Source organism: Grammomys surdaster, unplaced genomic scaffold (assembly GCF_004785775.1).
Source record: "Grammomys surdaster isolate TR1022 unplaced genomic scaffold, NIH_TR_1.0 64, whole genome shotgun sequence".
In the NCBI taxonomy this organism is placed as follows: domain Eukaryota; kingdom Metazoa; phylum Chordata; class Mammalia; order Rodentia; family Muridae; genus Grammomys; species Grammomys surdaster.
Window position 1 is genome coordinate 7,274,559 of NW_021604566.1, and position 16,129 is coordinate 7,290,687.

At 41.1% G+C, this 16,129-nt stretch overlaps 1 protein-coding gene across 4 annotated transcripts in view; it reads right to left on the reverse strand.

The window, feature by feature from the left end:
- The window catches only part of Lyn (LYN proto-oncogene, Src family tyrosine kinase), a 112,563-nt gene that overhangs the window by 39,772 nt on the left and 56,662 nt on the right, over nt 1–16,129 (reverse strand). For 2 of the 4 annotated variants that reach the window (XM_028770338.1, XM_028770346.1), the window contains exons 2-8: nt 14,922–14,995; nt 11,415–11,460; nt 10,616–10,721; nt 8,411–8,509; nt 8,202–8,305; nt 6,929–7,078; nt 4,810–4,962 (exon numbers count right to left, since the gene is read on the reverse strand). In XM_028770338.1, the coding sequence (XP_028626171.1) occupies nt 4,810–4,962; nt 6,929–7,078; nt 8,202–8,305; nt 8,411–8,509; nt 10,616–10,721; nt 11,415–11,460; nt 14,922–14,990 (727 nt within the window). In that variant the 5' untranslated portion in view covers nt 14,991–14,995. Of the gene's footprint in view, nt 1–4,809; nt 4,963–6,928; nt 7,079–8,201; nt 8,306–8,410; nt 8,510–10,615; nt 10,722–11,414; nt 11,461–14,858; nt 14,996–16,129 lie in introns of all 4 variants that reach the window. The other 2 variants (XM_028770330.1, XM_028770332.1) reach the window with 1 other exon arrangement.

Sequence of the window (16,129 nt, forward strand, 5' to 3'; positions counted from 1 at the left end):
ACACACACACACACACACACACACACACACACACACAGGAGCAGAGCACTAGAATATTTTCTATGACTTATACAACTGACAAGACATTAGTACCTTGAATCTTTAATTCCTATATATCAGTTAAGTGGCAAAGCAGTAAATGCTTGGGTGCACATTCTCAAAAGGAGAAATTGCAGTGACTCAGATAAACAAAAGTAAATCTATTGCATTAGTAATCAGAGAAATGCAAAAGAAGTGCTCCAAACCAGCCCAGCTGACACAAATCAAAAAGTGTAACAATGACAGTAGGTAAGTGCTGAGGATAGAGGGATGCTACGGCAGCTCCCTCAGTCCCTGCCTTTGCTATTTTTCTGAGCATCACTGAATGTTAATAGCAAAGCTTTATGATGAAATCCTAAGGGGCCTACAACGGTTGATGACAGAAGCCTCTTTCTGAGCCACGGCACAGGCTGTTCTACACTGGAGCCATGCTGTAGACACAAGTCCACTGTTCAGGAGAAGGGATATTGTATATTGCTAGGAACAGGTGAAACTGAAACCCGTTGATAGTATTCATAGATCAACGATTCATAAATGGTCTTCCCTGTATAGTCCATAGGGATTGGTCCAGCTCTATTGTCATAGGAGATTGATCTAGGACCCTGGAGCACACAAAAATCCAAGGGTGTCTTTCACATAAAATGACACCTGTGCACATTTTCATGGATACTTAAAATCACCTTTAGGTAACTTAATATGCCTAGTAAAATACAAATCTTATGTACAAACTTGTTAGACTGTATTGTTTAGGTATAAAGAAAAAACCCAAAAAGACCAAAACCCTGAACCTAGTCAATGTAAGTGCAACCCTCTCCCCAAATATTTTCCATTCAACATAGGTTGACTCCGCAGACATGAAGGCCTGACTGGCACATCCATTACTCCTAAAAATAAAATTCATGCACACTTGCACCACCAAAATCACCAGAAGAGCAATAATCACAGTATATCTATGATATATCTATTCTATATTCTACATTCTATATCTGTTGCATATACACATAAACACTATATAGCAATGAAGATGCATTAAATGTTCTGAAACCCCAAAACATGGATGAATTCATCAAAAATGTCTAATAAAAGAGACAAGAAATAGAATAAATTCAGCATGAGCCAATAATACTAAACCCAAACAAAGCTGGACTTTTCTGTTTGACACATGTTGCACCATATATAAAAGTAGTCAGACTATATATAAAAGACTGTCGTCGTGCCTGCATGCACAAGCTCTACTTCCAGAACCCTAGGGAGAAAGTCAGGAAATTATGACAAAGGTCAGAGCAGCAGCTGTCCTTGGGGGCAGGTGAGGCTGTGATAGAGAAGAGACACAAAGAACTCTAGGGTCTGACAAGCTCCTTCTGTGGACTTTATAATTACTTGTTACCATCCTTGGGGTAGCTTTTCTGTGGACTTGTTACATCCCCTAGAATCAAAGTTAAAGAAACAAAAGTCACTCCCACTCATCAACCCGAGAACAATGGAGCCTGGAAACTTTTCCATCCTTTGGAATAATGAAAACTATGCTTTCCAGAGGCAGAGCAAAAGTTGCCAGGAAATAGCGCAGCTGCTAGAGACATTGAAAATGCTGATAAGGAATTTGGATTCAGCTGTGACTTAACAGCTGTGTCCGCAGGTCCAGAACACCAGCAGACCCACCGAAAAGCCAGTCATTTGACGGTTCCATTAGCCTAGTCACAGACGTTTGTGGTGTTGTTCTACATAGATTTTTAAAAAGCAGGATAATAAAGGACTGTTGTGGAGTGACTTTGTCACAGCAAAAGAAAATAACGATTTGAGAAAGTTTCAATTCTAGCCATTCCTAGCTTGCTATATATACCATGGAATGGAAAGTTACCTTTAAAAAAGCATATTATTGATTTAGAAAGTTGGCTGATGATTAGTTCTAACTAAATTGCCTCTAAATAAGGAAGTATCAGGTTGAGAGATGGCTCAGAGGGTAAGAACATGGCTGCTCTCACAGAGAGGTAGGGTAGGTTGTCAGCACTCACATGGCAGTCCACAAACCTCTGTAACTCCAATTCCAGGGGACAGAAGCCCTTTTCTGACATGCACACAGTGAACACACATACATGCAGGCAAGCACTCATAAACAAAAAATAAAAACAAATCAATCTTTAAAAAAACACGACAGTTAGGCAGTGGTGGTGGGTGCCTTTAATCCCAGTGCTTGGGAGGCAAAAGGCAGGCGGGGTTTTGAGTTCAAGGCCAGCCTGACCTGCATAGTGAGTTCTAGGACAGCCAGGCCTGCAGAGTGAGACCCTTTATCAGAAAACCAACCAACCAAAGACTGAATCAAACAAAACTCAATTAAAAGCTTTCATTTCTTAAAATAAAACTTTCCAAGCTCTAAGAAGGTACTTCCTCCCACTCCTCCCTGTCCAGTGAGATCTCTGGGATATTAACAATACACAGAGGAAGCAAGGCACCCACAGCAGATGCACACATCACACAAACAAGAGGAAACAGCTTGAGGCAGAGACAACTTTCGCTTTTATCCTAGCAGCCTTCTTCCTGCAAAGGGCAGGTTACATCCGAGAATCTCTTCACTGTGTTTCAGGTCTTATAATGTGAGAGACAGTCTGTGAATTATAATTTACTCACTTAGCAATGATATAATTTTAATTGGCTGGATTTTGTTTTGTACTCATGTGAAAAACTAGTTCCTAATTTCCTTGATGATTAAAAACTAAATCTGGGGCCTGGAGAGATGGCCCAGTAGTTAAGAGCACGTGCTCCTCTTCCAGAGGATGCGGTTCCGTACGCAGCACTGACATAGTAGCTCATAACAATCCGTAACTCCTGCTGGGATGGGGGTGAGGGGAATCCAATGCCCACTTCTGACCTTCCTAGGTACCAGACATTCAAATGTTCCACAGACATACATGTAAGGAAACATTCATACACCTAAACAATAATAATAAAAAAACCTTTACAAAACAAAACCAACCAACAAAATCTGGGCAGCTTTCCAGTCTCACTGTGAGAGGAGGCTCAGATGAGTGGATGGAGGTGTAGAGATGCACAGGGGTGTGAGGCACTGCTGACACTCACACGGCGCCCGCAGTCACTATTCTTTGGCTTCACTCCCAGTGCAACCTGCTAAAGTTCAGCAGGGTGAAATCTTCCAGGCGCTAAGGAGATGCCTGCCCAGCAGCCAAACTCACACTTAGGTCATATTTTGTGTTTCTTGTTCTTCCTCCCCTGCCCTTTCCTCTCATTCCCTCCCTCCCTCCCTTCCCTGAAAACATGATTTATAAACAACTAGGCTGCATGGTGGGTCCTAACACCCAGGAGACATAGGCAGGGGGACTGATACAAGTTCAAGCTCAGCTTGGGCTGCATAGTGAGTTCTGGACAAGACAGAGATCTGTAGCAAGACTGTCTCACAGATGAATGAATGAATGAATGAATGAATGAATGAATGAAACTATTGATGCCACTATTTTAGTAGTGATATTTTGCTAGAATCTTGTGAGATGTTACTGAGGGGGACGGGGTAAGTGGTACCTGGAAGCTCACAATATTGTTTATGTCATGTACATGCCAGCGTTGTTGAAACGGAACTCACATGTCACATCATAGTTGGGAAGTTGTCACCATAAGCTACTTGGAAACATTTCTATTAACTCTCAAAGAGACCCCTCGGCAGCCAGGTACCTACTTTCAGTCTTTATAGCTTTCTTTGCTTGTTCTGGGCACTTCGCATTCTATGAGTACATAGAATGATACCCCCGTGACCAGCTCCTTTCAAGGGGTCACCCACACTACGTGTGTACCAGCTTCTATTCTATGGCTATAACAATTGTTGCTTATACATTACTTTTTTGGTAAAGATTCAGGTTGCTTACACTTTTGTTTTTGAGACAATCTTGCCATGCAGCCCAGGCTGGCCTCACAATAAAAGTTCTCCTGCTATATTCTCAGAAATGCTGGAGTTCTAGACCACTTTCCTGCTAGTATGAATAATGCGGTCAGGAATGTTCCTGTTCAGGTTTTCTGTGGCATATTCATTCACTTCTGTTCTTTCTTCCTCCCTTTCATTTCTCTCTCTCTCTCTCTCTCTCTCTCTCTCTCTCTCTCTCTTTCTCTCTCTCTTTCTCTTAAATGAACTTGTTTCTTAAGTTTATTGCTATTTTACTTTGACTTGGCATTTCTTTCCTTTTTTAAATGTTATTTTCTGTGTCTGGGTGTTTTGCCGGTATGTATATCTATACACAAGTGCATGACTGGTACCCAAGGAGACCAGAATGAAGGCATCAGATTCCCTGGAACCACAGTTATTGACAGCAGAGAGTTGCCCTGTGATGCTAGGAATTAATCCAGATCTGCTAGAAGAGCAGCCAGTGCTCTTTCACCTCTGAGCCCTCACCCCAGGCTCTTCTGTGTTCTTTCATGCAATTATGTTGAATGCCAATTATCTTAATCCTAAGCCTGAGTGTAGCTCTCACTGAGTTGAGACTTCAAGTGTTTGCCCAGGTTTGCCCAGAGTGTGAGGATGAGAGATGGATGTAAGGGGAGAGAGGATTTGGGTAAGCACCCTCGCTCCTATCGTGGAAGAGATGAAAGGAATTACTGAGTCCCACATCTGTCTGCATTGAACTAGCATCCAAGCAGATAGAATTTGGCCCAAGACAGATAGGAAAGCAAGAAATTATGCTTCTGAGCGACCCAGTGCCTGGCTCAGTGGGTGGTAGAGGCTAGAACCCTTCATCATCTCTCCAAAATGGGACACTGTTAAACACTCACCCATCCAGACTTCCCCAAACTGTCCTGCGCCGAGCTTTTTCACCAATTTAATGGACTCCCGGGGGATCTCCCAGGCATCTTTATCCCACGGCTTTTGTGGTTTGGGACTAATGCATGCCTTCTCCAGTCTTCTGCAGAGACCATCAGACTGCTCTAGGGTGAAAGGAAGAACAAACGTTAAGGAACGCATGCTGGGCTGGACAGATGGTCAGTAGGTAAGAAAGACTTGCTGCTACGTCTTAATAGCCTAGGTTCAGTCCTGGATTTCCCAACATACATGAACAATAAACATAAAAAAAAGGAAAAGGAGAAAGAACAAAAAAAGAAAAAGAGAAAAAAAAAGAGTAACACAAGCAATATAGTCTGTAGCCATGGCAGACGGGTGCCAGAGTTCCCCTAAATTCCAAAAACTAAGTCCCTTATATAAAATAATGTAATACTTTGTATGTACACCTTATTTAAATCATACTTGTATTACTTATATTATCAAATACAATGTGAATACCATGTTGTAACCCTGTATTGTTTAAGGAACGACCAGAAAGTCATCTGTCATGTTCAGTACAGATACATTTAAAGATACTTGGCTGGCTGAATTTCTGATGCAGAACCAATTTGGTATATTCTTTTTGTTTTAGAAGTGCCTATATAGGAAATCGTGAATAAGCTGTTATTTTTATAATGCCCAACCTGACACCATCTAAAATGCTAATGAGGATCCTTTTGCTTAATCACAACTTTAAAATTAATCAGAAGACAATTTGAAACATTTTATTTGTTAACACTGCCAGCATACAAAAAAAAAAAAAAAAAAAACAAAGACAGTGATGGACTGTCATACTTAACAAAAGGTATTCTGATTCCTGTGTCCTCATAAGTTTGGTGGTACATGGGCAAGAATGTAGTTAGGTTACCCCAGCACTTCAGAACAGGGCCAAGGGATTTCTATACCTGCCCCTGCCCCCCAGCACCTCAGCCAGAGCATAGGTGAATGGAAGTGAGAGACAAAGGGAGTATTCCACAAGCCCAGACCTTTGTTCTCTCCACACTATTCTTTGTTCCATGTTTTGGGGCCTAAGTAAACCCTCGATGAGTTTTCTCATAGAGCTTCTTAGAGCAGGCAGGAGGAACCTGCCACAGCAGCTCCTGCATCTGATGTTAGCCAAAATGAATGGACCTAAGGCCACAGAGGTGAGCTTCACGAGGCAGATATTGGTACTGGGCAGGAGACATTGACTTTCTATTTTTAAATATGCCCAAAGTGCTTGTTGTGTGTACTCTTAACATGGGCACATAGTTTTAGATACATGCATACCATTCACAGAAACAGATCTGTATATCTTGTACTTTGAATATTTACACACATTAAGAGTACGAATTATGAGCCGGGCGGTGGTGGCACACGCCTTTAATCCCAGCACTTGGGAGGCAGAGGCAGGTGGATTTCTGAGTTCGAGGCCAACCTGGTCTACAGAGTAAGTTCCAGGACAGCCAGGGCTACACAGAGAAACCCTGTCTCAAAAAACCAAAGGGGGAAAAAAGAGTATGCATTGTGCAAAAATAATATATACTTTCCTCTACAGGAAGGGAGAAACACTAGATAACTCACACCAAGCAAGAAGGACCCGACTATCACAGCAGCAATCTCACTGTGAATGTGGTGATAGTCCCTACTTACAGGACTCTGTCTAATGTTTTCTATTTACATTTCTATGTATGAAAGTGTGCCTATACAATCAACCTGTGTCCATCTCCAGCCAAGTACTTGGCAGCTTGCATGAGCCAGTAGCACATGTAGGTTATAAAGGTAATAGACTCTGTCCAACTGTAGGGCAATGTAAGCAGCTAGCACATTCACTGATGGCCACATTAAGCTAGGGTGTTCAGAAGACAAGGTGAATGAAGTGTATTTTCAACTTATAATATGTCGTCACAATAGACGTATTAGAATCACATGATCACTGGAAGTCAAGGAGTATCTACATTAAGTTAAAACTACTTATAGAGTACTACCCACCACATTAACTGAAAGAAAAATTTTATATAAAGTAGAATCTGACACTTTACACTAATTATTATAAAGATAATCAACCTCTCCCAGACCTCAGTTTTGACTTACTTTGGTAATGCTTAATCATGTCACTGATACAGGGAAATGTGATCCGTGGAGAGATGTAATAGCCACCATTGTCCAGACTTCTAATTTTGTAGTGCTTAATGACGTCACCATGCACAGGGTCATAATCTCTGACAGAAAGAGAGAAGCTTCCTGTGGGAAAAAATTAAGAGAAGGCATGCTTACATGTTATTAATACAGTCTACATTATACCACACTGTGGTACACATCTTACCACGAAATATACAAATATAAATGCATCACATGAAAGTCCTGCAGCCATGTGCAGTGATTATTTTAATCTAAGCACTTGGGAGGCAGAAGCAGGCGAAACTTGGCCAGGTCCAGGCTAGCCAAGGCCTCAAAGGGGAAAAATAGAAGGTACTTTTAAATTTTGACTTGATAAATGACAATAGCATTTTGTTTGCAAGACAGGTAGCCAATACATCACTTTACTTCTTCACAGTAGTTTTCTGAAATTATTTAGCTGAATAGAAAAATAAATTTGAGTTTCCTCTTGACACTTAGGATTCACTTTCATAATAACACAACAAAACAGGAAGTATATGACCTGGCCATAATTACAGTTGTTTACCATTTATTAACATTTACCATTTGAGTTTGTTATTTGCTATCAAAATACAAAATTTTACTGTCAGAGACTTTGCATGATGGCTAGGCAGGTAAAAAGAGCTTTATGTGTAAGCCTGATAAATTGAATTCAATCCCTAGAATTTATGATGGAAGGAGAAAACTGATTTTCAGTTACCTTCTGACCTCCACATATGTACCTTGGCAGGCAGGTATGCACATACATGCACACATGCACAAATAATAATAACAATAATAATAACAACAGCAAATTTAAAATTAAACCATCTAAGTGAGGTGGCACAAGCTTTTAATCCCAGCATTCTGGAGGCAAAGGCAGGAGATCTCTGAGTTTGAAGTCAGCCTGCCTGATCGACCTATTGACTGGTCTACCTATTGAACTACAGGTAAGCCAAGGGCTGGCTACATAGGAAGACTGTCTCAAAACGAAAGAAAACTCCAACCCAAACCAAAACCAAACAAAAATAACCCCTTCATTCCCAGAACCTACTGTATTCTTTATTTTATTCATTCTGGAATTGTTTTTCTAATTATTTTCTGTGGCTATGGTTGTAGCTTGGTGGCAAAATGCTTACATAGCATGCACAAGGCCCTAGGATCTGCATCTAAGGAGATTGCGCAGATCCCGAGGCAGTCTCTATCTGGTCTTTAACCACGTACCCACCCTTTAAAGTTTCGCTTTCTCTGATAAGGAAAGCTCCTGCACTGTTCCCTGGTGCCAGAAGCTGTCGCTCTGCGTCTTTCCTCGTTATGTCCTTGAAGAACCACCTGTGAAGATACGTTCACATTTCATAGGGATTTTGGCAGCCATATGAAAATAAGCAATCCCATGCAGTGTTCAGAAACACCAAGATGGCCGTGCAATAGACTCACTCTTCGGTTTCTAAGGTGTTGACCTTGGCCACATAGTTGCTGGGGATGAAGCCTTCTCTCTTTGATGAAAGGGACTTAGCTTTCCACCATTCTCCATGCCTGGAATAGAAATCACAGTCAAGAATTGTAATGGCAACTGTCCTAAGGTGTTTCTTTTGCAGAGTGAAGACAAGAGGGAGTAAGGGAGTATTCCTTGAATCCCTAAATCTAAGGAGGAAAGTGTATTCCTTTTCATAGAGAAATATATTTAGTGACAGGAGCAAAAAAAATAAAAAAAGTATCCTTACAATTTCAATGTGGCTTGCAGTGCCACATAGAAAAAAAATTGGCAAAATGGCTGACCTTATAGAAGCCAAACACTTCTCATTTTCCTGGGTGCCTAAGAAATGTTTTAAAGAATCCTTATAGTGATGGGAATCAAGGAAATAGAGACTTAAAATTCCTGTGTTATAAACTTATTTGTACAAACATCCACTTTACCCAGAGATAGGCACCACAAAGAAAGAAAAACACCAACGAAAATAAATAAATAGACCAAAAGTAGTTAAGAGAAGGTAATCCTCCTTGCATGATAACCGCACAGTACCATACTAACCCAGAGGGCGACAGGAAGGAGAAGCAAGAAGGGCCAGGCCCGGAAGGAGCAAGCGAGCTTGAGACGGGGCGGTATGGGATTGGTCCCTGAAAATGCCTGCACACAGATCAGGCTCTTGTCTGTGACTAAATCTGAGCGGTACTCTTGGGCTGTTTATCCACATAGGCAGCCTGTGTATGCTACACCTTCAAACTGAGCAAACTGTAGATGGAAATTATTTAAAATATTTAGGCTGATTTTTTTTTTCTAACAAGTAGGGGTATTGAACCTAGGACCTTGCATATGCTGGCAAGCTTTCTCCCACTGAGCTACTTTCTCAGGACTTAAAACTTTTATATCTATGTTTCTTATTACTCTCCATTAAGTGCAACATAAGGCTATTTCTATGACAATCACAACCATATTGTATTAGACATATTAGACAGGAGAAGTCATCCAGGGATGGTTGGAAGTATGGAGGGTGGTTACATAGCATAGACCGGGCTCATGGGCCAGGGGATATGATTTCTAAGGATGTGGCACCACACCCACATTGGAAAGTCCTGCTCAGCTGCCTCGGTGATTCCCTGTACCTGCTTGGATGTTTTGTTTCCTTGATCCCTGTGTGTTGACTCACGTGCGTGACCCTGGTCAGGCCACAGGGCAGTGAGGAGGGAGAACAAGGAAGTCTGAGCACTTTAAGCCTAACTTCCTTTCTGTGCTGAATTTTTAAAATGCAGCACCCTGACCCTGACCTGCCAAAGAGGGAGAGAGAGGAGACCCCTTACTGAAGATAAGGCACCTATCGCTGATCTAGAGCATCATCGTGATCTTGTGTCTAAACGTGGCCCCTTTCTTGTGATAGTTCTGTGACCTAGAAAAGTCACTCAATCTATTCCTGGGAATTTTAACTTTTAAAATGGAAACGATAATAGCTAAGTCACAGGATTGTGGTGAGCATGGTGTATGTGTGTGTGTGTATATACATGTTCATGAATGTGCACTTGTGTTTGCAGGTATGCATCACCTATGTCAGAAGACAGCCTCAGAGTCATTCTTCAGATGCTATAGATAAATACAGATAGGTTTAGGTATAGAAATAGGTTATGTATTGATATAGTATAGGTATGAGTATGGGTAGGGGTAGGGGTATAGGTAGGGGTAGGGGTAGGGGTACAGGTAGGGGTAGGAGTATGCGTATAGGAGTAGGTATAGAATTTTTTCATAGGCCCAGAACTTGCCAGTCAGATTAGACTGCCTTGCCAGAGAGCCTTCAGTGATCCACCTGTTAACACCACCCCGATCCTGTGCCACCACGAGCAAGTGCCACCATATCCAACATATTCCTTTTGAAAATGTGGGTTCTATGGAACTAACTCAGAATATGACTGAGCTATCTCCCAAACTGTACAGTGGCCATCTTAAGTAACATGCCATAGAGCCAAACTTCTTAGGTAGCATTTTGGTGAAGAAAGAAACAGTGCCTGTCCTTGTTGGAAGAAGTGATAGAAGGGCTCACCGCCAGCCACATTCAAAAGGGAAATTCCTTTTGCTCTATTCCTTTTGAGGCTGAAGCAAAGAAATGTGCATGTGCTGGGACCAAGTGCTGCCAGGGCCCTGGGCACACTTACTCTTCTAGAACTTTCATCTTTTCTCCTTTCTTGAAGGACAAGTCATCTGGGTGGATGCCATCATAGGGGTACAAGGCCACCACAATGTCTCCTTGCTCCTCTGGATCTAAGAACAAAAGATACAAGTAGAGCTCTTCAAAACTTATCAACATAAACCCGGAGGAAGAGAGGAAGCAACAGAGAGCGCCATGGAGAGGAGCTCTGAGCTTCCCATCTACAGATGACATGTGGTGCATCCCATGTACACCGAGACCTACAGGAGCCTAGGGTAACTTTAAAACCATGTTTAGGAAAGGATGTACATGTGTCATGGTCTCCAAAGGCAGAAGCAACTCCAGAGTCCATTAGTGGAATGTACAAAATGTGACACATACACGGAATAGAATGTACATATACATAGAATCGTCAGCCTTAAAAAACATTGAAGTTCTGACACACAATGGACTATAGATGAGCCCTGAAGACCAAATCTTAAGTTAAATGAGCCAGGCACAAAATGACAAAGACTATATTTCCAGTCTCAGGTGGTACATAGAATCAAATCCACAAGGACAGACAGTGTAATGGTGGCTGCCCCGAGCAGAAGGGAGTGGAGAGCAATGAATGAGCGTTTAGTGATAGTTCTCGGGATAATGAAAACCTCCTGTGATGGATTCGGGTGACGCTTACACAATGTGTACTTCTGGTTCTGAACTCAACATTAAAAAAAATGGTTGAAATTGTGATAAATTTGGGTTACATATATTTTCCCACAATGACAATCGAAACATGAATTATGTTGGTAAAAAAAAACCCATACCTTTTGTTTGAAATCTCTGTCCTGGTAAAAGTTGAGATTCAGGAACCTACGGAAGAGTATTTGTTAGAGGAACAAAAGTCATGATAGCTTTTTTTTTCCTTTTTGCATGCACATCATTTTTCCCAAATGAGGTTTAGATTTGCAGCCACTAATCGAGAAAGAAAAGCCAAACAGAAAAATCCTCTAGGGTGATGCCAGGGTTCATAGCTAGGCTCTCAAGCTTGATGATGTCATTGGCAGGGTCCTACCTGCAAGTCAATTTCAGGGCTTTTCCTGGACATATAGCCCTTGGTTTGTGTCAGCAGACCAAGTGGAAAGGGCTTCCTGAGATGGGGACTAGATGCCAACACACCAGGATTGTTTCTCTTGTTTTTAACAGGACCCTAATATTTGGGGTGGCAGTTTGCCCAGTGTGATGCCTGCTTCTAGACTTACAGCCCTCTGAGATGCTGAGGGGGAGAAGTCTTCCATACACTCACTGGTTGGGTAGGTAGGGCCTTGGTACAATGTACCTCGTTCTTCCTAGAAAGAACTAAAGTTGGAGGCACAGCTGTTATGGAAACCAAACAGTAGGAAGGGCCAATACAACAAAGCACAGAAATGACAGGACCCTGGTGACTTTTAGAGGTTGTCACCAGTCCATCTCCATGTTTCCTGAACTTATTTAAACATTTGATCAGATCTGTCTCTAACAGATAAACACAAGCCCATCTTTCTTGTCTGACTCTGACTCTGTCCAGGGGCCAAGGGGGTCCCCCTATTATGGCAGCAGCAGGATGCATCACATGAGGTACCTTTTATTCTAAACCCTTTCTACACAAGAACACTGGTGGGGGGTATGTAAGGCCTTGTGACCTCTTCTAAGGAGGTCCTGCCTGGGCCCAGATTTTAAACCACCTCATTCCTCTGCTTCTCTTTGAGTAGTCATTTCATAAAATAAGACCAAAGTAGTTTATACTAAAATATAAAGTTCTGCTGAAAGTGAGCCCCTAAAAATCTCAAATTCATTGAGGGAAAGGACTGAAGGAACAGACAATCACTGGTCCATACTAACAATGAAGGCTTAAAGAAGCTTTATATTGCTGTTTTAGTCATTTAGGGTTGCACAATTAAGAATCACATTCTTTTTTATATGATTTAGAGGAAACAACTAGAGGAGAAATTAAATAATTTTGAAAGCAGCAAGCTGAACTGCGAATATTAGCAAGGTTAATCTACAATATAGCAAAGCACATTTTTATGTGTAAGATGTTGGCTGGCTAGGCTGGTCCTGAAATGTGTGCACTGAAGCCCATCTTAGAACATTTTTATAGGATTAAAACACATACATGTGACCCCATGCCACCATTCTAGGTCTTTCTTGAACAGTTCCACTTTACCTCCTTGCAGAGGCCTTTGTAATCAACTGGGCACATGTATTTTTTCACATGTGGCAAAGGCAGAGATTCTTGTTTATGGTCATAGGATGAGGCCAAACTAAGCAGCCCATGGAGAGCATTTATGATCACAGGACACCTAAGCTAATTTTTTTCCTGGTGAGCATCAGGGAACTGAAAGATTTTAAGTACATTCATTGCTTTCCAACCTACTTTACACTGAATATTTGAGTTTTTAAAAAAATAGTCTCCTTTGATTTCCTAAATAAATAACACCTGGACAAACAAAACAAACAAAACAAAACAAAAAAACCCCAAACCAAACCAAACTAAAAAAAAATCAGATCCAAGCAAACAAAGAAAAAGCAAAACAAAGCAAAAAATCTTTAGGTTTTAAAGCACACAAAAAGCTGTAGCATTTGCTATGAGAAATAAACAGAACTTTTAATGAGAATTTTGAAGTCTACAAATAAACTACCTTTTACCTTTTCTTTACTCTTACTTTTCTATTAATCACATTTGTTCAATAATATAACTTGATATCCATATTTGTATAAAGTACTTTTAAATTTTATTTTGATATGTATTCATCATCACTAGTACTCTTAATAATCATATGCATTTTGTGTGGATACATTTTCTATACTTTTTTTTTTTTTACAAATTTATTATTTTTATTAAGTATAGGCATTGTGACTGCACAAATATCTGTGCACCATGTGTGTGTGGTGCAGAAAGAGTACAGAAGGGGTGTTAGATGCCCTGGAGCTGGAGCTACAGAGGGTTGTGATCTGACATGTGGGCACTGGGAATTGAATTCAGGTCCTCTGGAAGAGCAGCCATTGTTCACAATCACAGCCATCTCTCCAGCCTCTCTATATGCAATTTTCCATGATATATTGATAATGTATCTATACAGAAACACCATATAAAATAACTTAATGGTACAACGCAGTCATCATTCATCACCAGTTCTCTTTAACTATGACTTAGAAGTCTAAATGATGACAGTTGATTGTGACAGGTTATGCTAAGGGAGATGGGCTATGCGATAGCCCTTGACAGCACCAGACAGTGACAATATACTTCTAAAATTTCAAGCCACTTAAAAGCATAGGTCAGTCTGGAGAATTCTTCTGTTTTGTTTTTTTTGAGATAGGGTCTTACTATGTAGCCCTGACTGTCCTGGAACTTGCGATGTTAACCAAACTGGCCTCAAATCTCATATGGATTTGCCTGCCTCTGCTGCCAACTTGTTGTGATTACAGGTGTGTACCACCATGGCTAGCCAAACTGATAATAAAGGCATTTGGGCTAAGCTGGAATAACTTGTTTTCAGCTTAAATGCCAAGACAGTCTATAAAACCTGAGTAATGGGGTGGCATACAGATACCCAATGAGAAATTTCTTGCAAAGCTACAAGCTCCAAAGTAAAGCAGATTTAAAGTTATAGCCATCCTAAGTTCTGAGTTCCCCCATGTCCCTAAAATTTGGCATCACTTCTTTTCCAAGTATAGCAGATGACACATCACTTATAAAGTTTCTAATGGGGACACCTGTGTAAAGTGTCGAGGCAGAATCAGATATACTTTTTCGTAACCTTTACTCCACTATAACAAATCATAATGATCTTAGTCTTTGTACTATTTTAAATCAACTGAAGAAAAGATAATAAGGAATTAAATGTAATGCCCCAAGGGCACACCAGCTAGCATATGTTTTAGCTTCTGGTTTAAATCCAGCAAATCCTTTGCCCCTAGAACATCTATCTTGAGTCACACAGGTGAGTATGGCGGTACATGCTGGGGTCTTTTCATTAGTAGCATTAAAGATGCTTTTCTCCATATTTGAAAATGCAACTAAAGATATATTTATCATCTAGTAAGTAGCCAGATTATCTCTAAAATCTCTACACATTTTTCAAAGGATTAAGTCACAAGGAATATAAAATTATCCGGGGTCTGTATAATCAATATGATTTGTTTTGCATGCAAAGATTGGGGTTTAGACTGCACAGCCATGCTCTGATCCTGCTGTGGGATTGCTCCCCTGAGACTAGTCTACTTACTGGCCTTTGCTGTTTATTGGACGTTGGATCTCTCACATAAATAGTTCGGTCAGTATTACGTACTGGTTGAGTCTTCATATCTACTCCATCGTCATTCAGATTGTCTTTCCTTTTTGATTTAATACATCCCATATTTCCTGTTGGAATAGAAAAGCAATGGTATTATTTTTTAATCAATCCAGAACTGGATGAAAGCCACTGAGATCTCTGTATTAAAGAAGAGGAAAAAGAACACACTTTTATTCATTGTTACACACTGGTTAATATCCTCTAAGAGGGATGCTGTTTGGAAACAGGGCATCTTGGTTGTTCGTTTGTTCCTTGCTTCATTTACTCAAAACAACTTCCTGAGCATCACCTTTATACCAACCCAACATAATTCCTACTGTAGAGATGCTCATGTTGGACAAAAAATTGAGAATTGGCATTAGAGTATGGTCTGGTGAATCTATGATACAGGACACCCAAGTCCCAATAAAGGAAAAGACTTCTAATTCAGGCAAGAAGAGAAAAGGGCTGCTCCAGGAAGCTTCCTGAAGTGAAATGAGAGAGATTTAAATCTGGTCACAAATCAGCAAAGGGTCTCCGGGAAGGGTTTTCAGATGCACCATAGTGACCCTGGATAATCTGGTCCCAAGAACTAGTGCAAGAAGAGGTAGCCCTTCAGTGAAGGAGCAGGCAGGAAATGCTGGGAGAGGAGGTGGTGCCTTTGTCAAGATTAGAAATAAAAGAGACACAGGTCTAAGAGTAAAAGTGCTTGAAGGATCATTCAGGTGATCCAATGTGGTAGGCTTCCTATTAAGACATCCGAGCCTGCGAACTAGAGAACTTAATGACACGGTGACATCACCTACAACGATGACTACAGATAGAACTGAGGGGGTGAGGTTTGTTTGCCACCCAACCTGAGCCAGATGCCCCCGAAAGGAGTACAAGACTGGTATAGAAACTAATTTGACTGTAGGGATGGGAGTAAGAGGCAGGGGCTTCACGGATATCTCAGGAACTTGGCTGCTAACTGGACCAGTGAGGCAGGATTGAGCTCTGGAGGACTGACTACTTTTGTTTGACCCCATTTCTCCAATCTGTTGGCTGGAGATCAGATGAAAGAAATTCTTCAGGATGTCAACTAACCCACTGTCTTCTGAGATGGACAGTTCAGTAAATAGAGTGTGGCTTTACAGACCAATTCCTGCTTCTGCTTACTAGCTCCGTAAGCGGCAGGCAGCAGGAGTGGACCCGATGTTGCTCTGGACATGGCCCTGCCCCCC